The 11912-nt window shown below is 33.8% G+C and overlaps 1 protein-coding gene across 1 annotated transcript in view; it reads right to left on the bottom strand.

Annotated features, from left to right (window-relative positions):
• Positions 1-11912, bottom strand: part of KYNU (kynureninase) — a 141054-nt gene that overhangs the window by 71264 nt on the left and 57878 nt on the right. The window contains exons 5-8 of the mRNA XM_023515039.1: positions 9084-9145; positions 7611-7682; positions 6351-6425; positions 3542-3776 (exon numbers count right to left, since the gene is read on the bottom strand). Of these exons, the coding sequence (XP_023370807.1) occupies positions 3542-3776; positions 6351-6425; positions 7611-7682; positions 9084-9145 (444 nt within the window). The remainder of the gene's footprint in view (positions 1-3541; positions 3777-6350; positions 6426-7610; positions 7683-9083; positions 9146-11912) is intronic.

Here is an 11912-nt window from a genome sequence, read left to right as displayed (position 1 = left end):
CATTCCTAACCCCTTCTTTTAGTCTTTTTCTACTGTAGGGCAATAAATGTGAAATATTTTCTTAGTCATGCTCTTTCTTAGCTGCCACTTCAGAAAGCCGTGAGTCATCAGCAGGAATCTGCTAGGTTTTTCTGGGAAAATAACACTTAGGATGAAAGGGACAGATGAAGCTGCCCTGCTGCTTTTCCTTTCTTCCTTCCCTCTACCCTAAATAGAAATGAGATATTTGGATTTGGGACGACTATCTTGTGACCGAGATGTGAGATGTCTGAACAAATTTTTAAGAAAATTCTGGAGATGTCACTCAGACATAACTGAGCTCTGAGAACATCTCAGCAGTCTCCTGCCTCAAGTTCTCTATGGTGAGAAAAATAAATCCTTATTTTTCAGCTGATTTTAACTGGGATTCTATTTCTTATAGCTGAAAATTTTCATCTTTGATTTAGGAATATTAAAGGAAGATAAAACCTGGGAAGATGGAATTAAGTGAGTAGTTTAAAAGCTGAAGAATAAGTAACTTGAATATAATTGTCCAGAGGATGATGACATAAAACAGTAGAGCCATTTTGTGGGGGAAGATGAATTTATATTTGGAGCATCTCGAGAAGCATATAGGGCATCCATATACAGAGGGTGCCAAAAAAATGTATACACATTTTAGAAAAGGAAAAAACTGTATTAAAATTATAATACTCAATATACACCAATAACATTTGCAATCTTGTATATTGTATCACTTGTAGTTGCAGAAGTCAAATATGACTGGAGTATTATAATTTCAACGTAGCTTTTTTTTCCTTTCTTAAAATGTTTATGCATTTCTTGGCATCCTCTGTATATAGGCTATTCTCTACTGTAGGAGTTGTGCTTGGCAGTGATAGCTGAGTGGAAGCAGTTGTTAAACATCAATAGAGATGGTAATGTAAAGAACAATGGGGAATATCTATATTCAGTGGGTGTAGAAAAGAAGAAAGTCTTAAAAACACGTAATGATAGTGAAATATGGAAGCAAGACAGAGCTACAAAAAGATGGGATGGCGAACAATACAAAGTATATACCTTCGAAGACCAATAATGAGAACTACCTTTAACCTGAAGACTCTTGTGACTTGTTGGCCTGCTTTGTGATACAGTTTTCTAATCTGACCTTATTTTTAGTTTTCCTTGGCCTCTGCCTCTTGTTAAATCTCTGGCTTTCTCATCAGTTAAAAGCTTCAGTATCTTTAATTCATTATGTGAATCAAAGTCATGCTATCAACTGTTATTTCTTTTAATTAGTTCATTTTTTTCTTTGATGACCACTTGAAATCTACCATTTTCACTTTTCTTCAAAATCGGTTTCTATATATACTATTTACAACCAAATCAGGAAAAGATAGATAACCAAATAGAAATATGGGCAAGATACTGGAACAAGCATTTCATAAAGAATATCCTAGATAATAACTAGAAAGCTAGTAAGTATTTGAAAGATTCTGAACCTTATCAATAATTAGGAAATTGCAAACTAAAAATCCCATATATTACCCTGTGAAATAATCAGAATAGCTAAAATTACAAAGACCAACAATAGTAACTATTGCTAAAGATGGAAGGCAACAGGAAGGCTCATATATGCCGGTAAGAGTACAAAGCAAATTGATGCAACCCTTTTAGAAAATTGGTATTATCATTTAGGAATGAATATATGCATTCCTCCTTTCATTTATTTTATTTTTTTCCTACTCTCATTTATTTGACTGAAAGTGCTGTGAGAACATGACTTGGTAGGTACTTGTATTTTTTAAGTGCAAGAAATCTCACAAAGCACTTAAAACATGTTTTTTTAGCAACCAGAGTATTTAAGTATGAGAATTACATATCAAACCTAAATAAATACATTTGTTTTGCTTTTCAATTTGAAATAAAAGAAAGCATATAACTGAGCCACTTCATAACTTCATATTCACTGAGGGCAATAGAACAGGAAGGAACCACGATTTAACTGCAGAACGCGTGCTGATCCATTATATGTTTTATACTCTTCATTCTCATACTGAATTTATGAGGTGGGTACTATTACTACAAATTAGCACTTTGAAAATAGAGATGCAGAAAAGTCAAGTACCTTGACCAAGATTACATAACAATTAAATGACTTGAACTTCAGATTCCCGATTCCAAACCCCCTGATCATTAGTCTCTGTCTTCCTGTCTTGTGACTATGAAGGCTAATGAGACATGTCTGGATATGAGGGGAAGAGGGACTGGTGATTCCTTGCATAACATTTTAAAATATGATTTTTTTTTATCAGCCTCTCTTTATTTTGGTGCTTAACATTTAATATCTAAATTAAGAAGACATTATCTTTATAACTTTTGTAATGCACCACTCTCACAGTTATCCATCAAACCAGTTGGAAGTCATGGTTGGAAATTCCCAGAGACTGCTGATAACAGTGCTAAATTTCTTTTCATTAGTTCCATTCATTAGCTTCAATAACTGAATATATTAACTAGACCTCACACGTATATTAATCCCATAACTTATTAATGTTCAGAATAAAATTCAGTTGTCACCTTTTTAAATACATGACTTGATTGCTGAGTAAAATAGAACTATTATTTAAGGATTTTATAATAAATGTTAACTGTTGAATGTCCCTCCCCCACCCCCAGAGATATTTTTCAGGAAAATAAAAACTAAAAACCTTTTTTACAAACAGTTATATACAGAGACACAATTTCAAACTGGTAAATAATTTAAGGGCAATTTAGTAGTGTGTAGTTAAAAAAAATCTATTATAGACACTATAAAAACTTCCCAAGATTCTTAGAAATAAAATGGTCTTAAAGTAACTTGCTTAAAACTTGATCGACTGATAAAATTTAAATCTAAATTATTCCATCTTTAGATACCTAGGGTTAAGTGTGAACTGATTTCCATTTAGAATGAGTGATAGTATGGCACAATACCAAGCAGAGTTTGTGACAGTTCTAGCGTGCAGTTCCTATCCTAAGTATTTTGTTTGCTTCCTGTTGACTGAGCAGTTGAAGAGACGATGACATCACCTGCAGGAAGCTTGCCTGTTCTGATGACTAAAGGCAAACATTGAGAAAGCAGCTGCTAGTAAGGAGGTGAGACCACAAAAGTGGCAAAAACTGGTTTAAATAGACATGCAGAAAGCAAAAAAGAATATCAATTTTTAAAAATGTTAAGGTGTATTCTTTATTAACTTTTTTTTTTGAGATAGAATCTCATGCTGTTGCCTTTGCTTAGAGTGCCATGATGCCAACCTCGCTCACAGCAACCTCAGAATCCTGGGTTTAAGCGATCCTTCTGCTTTAGGCCTCTGAAGTAGCTGGGACTACAGGCACATGCCATAACACCTAATTAATTTTTCTATTTTTAGTACAGATAGGGTCTTCCTCTTACTCAGGCTAGCCTCAAACTCCTTAGCTCAAGTCATCTTTACTCCCAGGCCACCAGAGTGCTAGGATTGCAGGGATGCACTACTGTACCCAGCCTCTTTTCTTAACTCTTGACTTTACACAAACAGACAAAGGTACATCACTGGAAGTGCAGGTAGAACCCTCTTTGGCAGAGTGGTGGTTAGGGTATGGTGGGAAGGAGGAAAGGACGTGCGTACCTTTGCTTGTCCAGCTTTGGTGATGGCAGGTATATTAAAGAGCTGTCCAGTGTAAAACTGTAGCCCACTGAACAAGATCACTGCAACCGAGTCTCCTTCCTTCTCAATTACTTCAAGGATATCCTCTGTTCTTAAGGTTTCTTCCCCCTAAATGAAGTCAGGCACAAGTGACATCATATTGGCAATAATAAATTTGCCACTTCACATTCACCAATCCAAATTTCACCATGAACTCTTTTCCATTATGAGAAAGATCAAAATTTTTTTTTCACATTAAGTCTTTTCAAAAATATGGCAAAAGAGCATATTTTGAGTGTGCTTCTTCTTATTATTAAAAATGATAATAAGATAGCAAAAGGGATTTTTAATGTATAAGACTTTATAAAAGCCTAATTACTTGATCTATCCTTCAGTAAATAATTTCCTCCCATTCCCAACCAATAAAACACCACAAAGTTCAAGAAGTCCATGAAATATTATGTAGTGAGAGAAATAGTTGAGAGAAATTAGTAGAGAGAAATTAGTAATGCATTTTTATCAATCCAATGTTGTTATTTTTCTCAAGAAAAAAAACAACCCACGTACGCATCTTTGATCTGAGTATTACCTAAGTAATATCTTTTATTAGCTTTCAAGTAAAATCTCTTTAAACTAAAGGTCAAGACTCAAACATGAAAAATAAAATCAATAAAACTCATTATTATTTTTGAGATTTTTATTCCCTACATCTCCCCACTACAACTAATGATTAACTACTCACAAAAATAGTGAGTGAATTTAGATTTGGGTTGGGAAACAATTTGAGCTGAAAGAAATCAGTTCAAGAGATCAGAAATCAGTTAAATACAGATTCTGTTCTCCTTATAATTTTTTGTAAAATTTCTCCAGTGGTAACTCTGACATGATGGAGCTCAATGCATCATTAATCTCATTCATATTTGAGGAAGTACATTAGGATATTATTTTTCAGTTTATTTTTAACTTTTTATAATTCTTGCAATTTGGCAATTATGCTGCTTCACGTTTGGGGGTGTGTGTGTATGTAATATACTTTGTAATAGAAGAAATGTGGAACTTGTTTACAAAACAGGCATCTATAAAAAGTCTTGATATTAAATTCTGAATTATTAAGTGAGATGTAATTTATGTATGTAAAGAGAAGAATTTCATTAACTATAAGAAAAATTCTAAGAAAAATTAGTGACCTGTCAATCTAAAACTAATAAATTCAGTAAGGTTTGCCCACCATAATTTAAAAAGAAAAAGGGCTATGTATACTGATGCTTACTTTCTATGTTTACATTATTAGTATTAAGCAAATAATAAATACATTTCTTAGTGATAGGATATTGCCCTATCTCATGCTGACTTGCACATAAGGCTCAAGCGTGTTCTCAAGATGTGATTAACTCATGAGACCCCACAACCCTGGTCTCTGGCAACATTAAAAACTTGTAATAATTAGTGCCTACATTCATTTATGCTAAAAAATAACAATTTATATCCTCTCACAGGCTTGAGAACTTTTTAATCTCATTAATTTATTGAATGTTGGCAAATGGAATTGAATAGAATAGGTCTTTAATGTCTTCAAAGTAATTCTGAGTTGAAAGAAGTAATTGTTTAGACATTAGCTTAGCAGCCTGGGAGCATCATATGTGAAACCAAAAATTTATTCTGTATAATTCTCTTGTAGACAAATTATACAAGCTGCAGGGTTTATATGTCAAAGTCTGTAGAGCTTAACCTTATATCTCTATTAATGTAAAGTACACATTATTTTAGAACATGAACATATGGTCCAGCCCAATTAGATGTAGCCTATGTTACCTCTTTAAATACAAGGGTTACACAAGAGATGAAAAAAATTTTTTCCTAGTTACATATCCAGTAAGTTGTTGGTTCTAGGATTTTACTGGAGTCTATTAACCAAGTTGTAAAGCATAAGCTTTTTCCACTATACCACATCACTTTTTCTACTCTCATCTAAACTCGAAGGAAATACTTGATACTTAGATTAAGTAGGAACATGAGGCTTGGTGCCTGTGGCTCAAGTGGCTAAGGCGCCAGCCACATACACCTAAGGTGGCGGGTTCAAATCCCCAGCCCGGGCCCGCCAAACAACAATGATGGCTGCAACCAAAAAATGGCCAGGCGTTGTGGCGGGCGCCTGTGGTCCCAGCTACTTGGGAGGCTGAGGCAGGAGACTCGCTTGAGCCCAGGAGTTGGAGGTTGCTGTGAGCTGTGATGCCATGGCACTCTACCCAGGGGGATAGCCTGAGGCTCTGTCTCAAAAAAAAAAAAAAAAAAAAGTAGGAACATGAAAGATAGTCATCCTTCAATTTCAACGAGTGTTACCGGTCTTTAACATGATTTTAATGGCACTCTTTTATTGGCATTTTTGGGCAATGACATTTGAAATTAAAAATGATACACCAATTTTCCACCTCTCCCATTGCATTAAAGGATAAGAAAGACTCCAGTGGTATTAGTAGGAAATCGTTTGCTTGCCATGTGGCTTGCCCTTGAAAAATTAAAATAAATATATATCCGTATTCTTCTCTATTTCAGCCAAGCAATCTAATAGTAACTTAAGTATAGGGTTTTTTTTTCTGTCTTGAAAATTCTATTAAAGTAATGAAGATAATAAACTGGAGAAAAACAAATAAAAAATCAATACTAAATAGAAGCATGATGAACATCTATTTCTTTCTCATGTACCTCTCTTGGCTTTATGGTCCGCATACTTCCCTCAACATTAAGTCCGTGAAGTTGTAGCTGTGATTCAATAGCATACTGGGAAGGAAACATAATCTAATTATTAAATCAAGCTGAAAGCAGAGAAGTACATTAAAAAACTCTAAAAACACATCATAAAATAACAATTAAAACATTATATTAAATCCAAGGTCCAGGTTAAAAGTCTTAAACAAAATACATCAGAGAAGAACAGCTTAATATAATTTGCCTGTAGTAATCTGAATTTGAAATATTACATATTAGAGAAGAATGAAAATATAGCGTCACCTAGACTTAAGGAGTTAAAAGAGATTAAAAAAAAAAGATATTAAATCACCTAAGTGAAAACCAGAATTTACAAAATAAACCAAGTGAGTAGCATAGGTTTGCTGTGATTCAACATAGGATAGAGAAATACGTTCACTTGGGAAGAATAAATTTACCCCCTTAGAGTGCAAGATTTATGGGAGTGAACAATTACAGAGACCTGGAATCTTTTAAAGATATTAGGATTTTGGTTTTTTCTAGTAAGGCAATAGTAAGATTAGTAATAACACACAGAAAGAAATCAAAGGTTTTCTAATGCTGAAACTGAAATATGTGTATACAGTGCGCTTTTTTTATTTTTATTATTTCTATTATTTTTTAACTCGTTACTGACTTCAAGCTGGTACACAATGTACATTGTATCTGTGTGTGTAGAACAATCAAATTCCTTATTAACTAAATTGCTGATAAGGTAGCATGATTACTTTCAGTGCATCACAGGAAATACTTTTAATGTCTAATAATTAATTATACTCGTATGCCACGAAAACAAAGGGACAAGTAATCACTTATATTCTTATTCTATGTAGCTAAAGAGTTAAGAAGGAATTGTATTGATAAATACAATTCATAAAATGAAAACATAAAATGTTTCATAAAATGAAACAGCAACAAGAATTAATAAAACATTTATAACTGCACTTGATTTAGGCCAGTGGTTTCCTCAATGCCTTTAAAAGACTAATAAATCAATGGTCCTATTCAATCTTTTCTTCTTTTAACACATGTTTTACTTGAACAATAGGAATAAAGTTACAATCTATAAAAAAGTGCCTAAATCAAAAGCGTTTGACAGATCTTTTTATTGTAAGGTTACTTAGAAAAGACTAGTGAATAAACATTCAAGTCAGGAAAATGATACGTTCCTCTAGGAAGAGTAGAAAGAACATAAATATAATCTGAAGAAATCCTTACATGATCAGAAGGGAAGGCTTTGGCTTCCAGAAGAATTTTATGCCGTTTTGGGGTAGGCTTAAAAAATGATAACTACAATAAAATAGATTTATTAAAAAAGCGTTAATGCACAATTTACAAATTTGTTCATTTACACGACCCATTCATGTTATAATCTCCAGCATTTTAAAGACATTAAATAGTCAAACAATCAAAATATTTGTTGGGGTACCTTTTCAATTGGCCTTGTTTCCAGTGATTTATAAACAGAAAGAAGATACTGGCTCATTATGTTTATCAATGAGAAAGCCAACACATGGGAAAAGGGGAATCAGATAAACAAATTCTCAAACTTTACTGAAATATTAATTGAAAATGTATCAAGCCAAGGGATTTCATGGTAATTTTTAGTATGACATCCAAATACCACGTTCGTACTTGATATTGACTTCTCCTACCTCGTCAATTTGGTTTCCACTACACAACATTCCCATTGTTTTATTACCTTGTGGTATTTTACTTAGGGTCCAAGTAAAGGTACCTTAGCTCTGACATAAAACATACCCAATCCTAGAGGCACCAGTAAGAAGTAGCTCATGTGTTCAGTGGGGCTCTTTCATCTCCCCACAGTTCTTGGGGAATGAGATTGAGAACATAACAGGGAAGGTGATAGCTGGCCAGAGCTAAAGCAACTTTCACATATTATCACATTTAATTCTTGTAAGATTTTGGAGGTACATATGACTGGCCTCATTTTTACCAAAGAGAACATTAAGACATAGAGATGCCAATACTTGTCCGGTGTCAAGTAAGCATTAAGCAAAATTTAGCTGGGGTCAAATCCAGGGATGTCTGCACATGCAGCTGTTACCAAAACATAGTTACAAAGTGAAATCAAGACTTTTTAAAGCATCTAATAATTGTTAAGCTATCATATTCCAAATAAGGAATGTATCTGATATTTTAATGTAAAACTACTTACTGAGCATTTGAAATGTAAAAGGTATTTTAAACATAATAATTCAGTTAAGATATTAGATCCGTTTTTTCCATTTAAGCTTTTTTCCCCAAGTCTTTTTTAACCTATTCCCCCAAAATTAATCCACAAAAGCATGTGGATCCATAATCCCATTCTGCTAAAGTGTAACATATTGAGAATTGTCTTTCCCCAAACTGCAATGCTTTCCCAGCATTTGTGCATCATTCATTGTTTTATATACTTGCAAACAGTTTCCTTTTTCATCCACAGTGACTCTACCCTTATTTTCTGAGACAAGAACTGTTCATTATTCTAAAGCTCTTTGCAAGAGTCAACTCTTCTATGATTAGGAAGAAGCCATTACATGATGGTCCAGCATTTGTTGGTAAAAATGAAAATAACTTCACAATTTATTTTTAAATAAGTAAACGACCAGATGCTCATGAATTAAAGATAGAAAACATCAGATTCTGTAAATGAGTGTATTCTAAACATTGGTGGGAAACTAAACTCACCAGTAGAAGATGTAAATTAACAGTCAAAGCATTCATTAAGACAATTTCGTTCTCATTGGCTCCTGAAAAATAAACATATCATAATTTAGATGTTTCTATTAATTCTAAAGATACTTGGAAAAACAAACTAGGAAGCTTCACTCGATCATCCTTAACGTTTAGAGATAAGGGTGTATTTGATGTGTCATCACAAAGAAATGAAAGCTTTCCCACTTGATTCATTTTATTAAATGATATCTGACCTAACACGCACACAGCTAGCAGAAATTATATTCCCTTCTTGATGTAGTAAATAACAACAAGATAATGAAACATTTGCTTTTTCCTGCAAAATAAATATGATGTATATTATTATCAGCTAGTTTGTCAAATTCCCAAAGATTACATTTTTGTGGTAAGCATATCTTCAAAAGGAATCTAAAAAGGTATTAAGGCCAATTACAGTTTTAAAGCTGGCTGTTTCTAACATCAAATTAAAATGCACCTTTAATAAAAGATGGCTACTTTGCCAAACATAATTCATTGTTATTACAGTGAGATACATAACAACACAAAACAACTACACAGCAAAATACAATGACCTAAATAGCTCTGGGGTTTATTCATACACATGGAGATAAAAGATAATATAGATGTGTGCTGTCTGCTGAGAAATATGCAAAATGAATATATCCCCTACAAAATCGTAACCTGATCTAATTTCTATTAACGAGGGCTTTGACACTAGAAACACACTCAGAGACAGAGAATACATTAGCTACTTAAGAATTTATAGCATAATAACAGCAATGTTAGTACCTTCTATGTTTTGAGCTTTTATATCTCCTTACTATCACTGAGAAAAATAGACTGTGTACCTTAATGCTTGTGAGGTTGTACTACATGCTAGAGAAAATGCGTACTACAAATCTTACATTTTCTATCCAAAGAGATATTTCTCAGAGAGTTCCATTTTGGAAGAATAGACAGTAAGTGGAATAATAAATCTAATAGAGAGAGTCTAAGTTCACTGGATGGAGAGGCCATGGAAATAAGCATATAACTTAGAAATTTGTATTTCAGCAAAGTCATTTAAGGAAGCTCCTGTCATCTTCATCTGGTCAAGGAAAACTTCTTGTTGAATTAGCCAGATGAATTTCTGCCTTTGCTAAACAAAGTTAGTGAACAAGCGGTAAGTGCTGTTAAATACATGCCTGGTCCTTATAAGGTGAAGGTCTGAAAGCCGAGGGACCACAAGGCCAATCTCAATCTATATCCCCAGCACCGAATAAAATTTGCTCTAGACATACTATATACAATATATACAAAGTTGATAAGCTTATGTTATTAAGTGTGGCATATGCCTTCTCTAAAAGTAAGAAAATCTCATTGAAATATGATTTTTAAAAAAATGCTGCCAGATTTTTTATATTCACCTCTGTATACTAGGATGTAACTTTTTCTGTCATTTCTAAGACAAATAGCATCTAAGATCTCTAACCTGATTGTATCACTACTCCCTGTTAGCTACTTATATACATTTTTTCTGAAAACCATTTACTTAAAAAAAAAAACTGGATAGGTGAGTAGAAGGAAGAAAGGAAGTAAAAGTAATCTGAAGAGAAAGCAGAATTAGTAGAAAGAGAGGCATTTGAAAAAAGAAAATAAAAGAAGAATGAATGATAACTATCACAAAATCAAAACAAAGAAATGCAAGCGGCAGGAAGTCGGGGGCCTTTCCATGGAAAATCAGACATTTTTGCTTCAATATTACATTCTAACTAAAACAAATATAGATCCCTGGAAAATTATTGTTCTGCCTACCACACTGTGTTCATTTGGATCACCAAAAATTCACCTCACTTTTCAATGGAATGCTCACACTTGAACCTATTCTTTATATTCTTTATAAATAATCCCCCACTTATTTTGAATTATTATACCAGGGACCACTTTAAATAAAATTTAGCTGATCATGTCACAAAATGTTGTCCTCACTGAGGAAACACACAGCTTTGTCCAAACACAGAGTCAGTCTATACAACACGCATGAGTGTGCAGGCATGGGTAACTGGAAGCGGTGTGAAAATTAGTCTCAAAGCAGCAACAGAAATGTTTCTTATGAATATAACCTGGAGATACTGAAAACTAAGAATTCTTAACATCAAAGAGTCACAAAAGTCTGACTTTTTCATGTACAGAATACTTCGGTTTTTGTACTTTATTGTATTTCTTTTGAATTGAAGGTCAATGACAACCTTGCACAGATCAAGTCTACCAGTGCGATTGTTTCTTTTAATAATGTGAGCTCACTTCATATCTGTGTGTTACATTTTGGTAATTTTAGCAACATTTCAAACTTTTTATCATTATTATATTTATTATGGTGATCTGTGAGCAGTGATCTCTGATATTACTATTATAATTATTTGGGGGCACCACAAATTATCCATACAAGATGGCAAGCCTCATTGATAAATTTCATGTGTGTTTTGAGTGCTCTACTGATTGGCCATTTCTCTGTTTCTTTCCCTGGGGCTTTCCTAATGTGTGGAACGCCACTGTGCTGTATTGAAATTGGGCCGATGAATAACCCTATAATAACCTCTAAGAGTTACCCGCCTCTCACTTTAAATCAAAAGATAGAAACGCTAAGCTTACAGAAGAAGCCATGTCCAAAATGAAGATAGACTGAAGGCTAGGCCTTGGGTCCCTGTTAGCCATGTCAAGAATGTGAGAAAGGTTTTAGAAGTGCTATTCCTGGGTGGCACCTGTGGCTCAAAGGAGTAGGGCTCCAGCTCCATATCCTAGAGGTGGTGGGTTTGAACCCAGCCCTGGCCAAAAACTGCA

This window comes from Otolemur garnettii, unplaced genomic scaffold (assembly GCF_000181295.1).
Source record: "Otolemur garnettii isolate 467f Iridium unplaced genomic scaffold, OtoGar3 scaffold00064, whole genome shotgun sequence".
Classification (NCBI taxonomy): domain Eukaryota; kingdom Metazoa; phylum Chordata; class Mammalia; order Primates; family Galagidae; genus Otolemur; species Otolemur garnettii.
The sequence above is the reverse complement of the archived record's forward strand: the minus strand, read 5'-3'. Positions and strand labels throughout refer to the sequence as shown.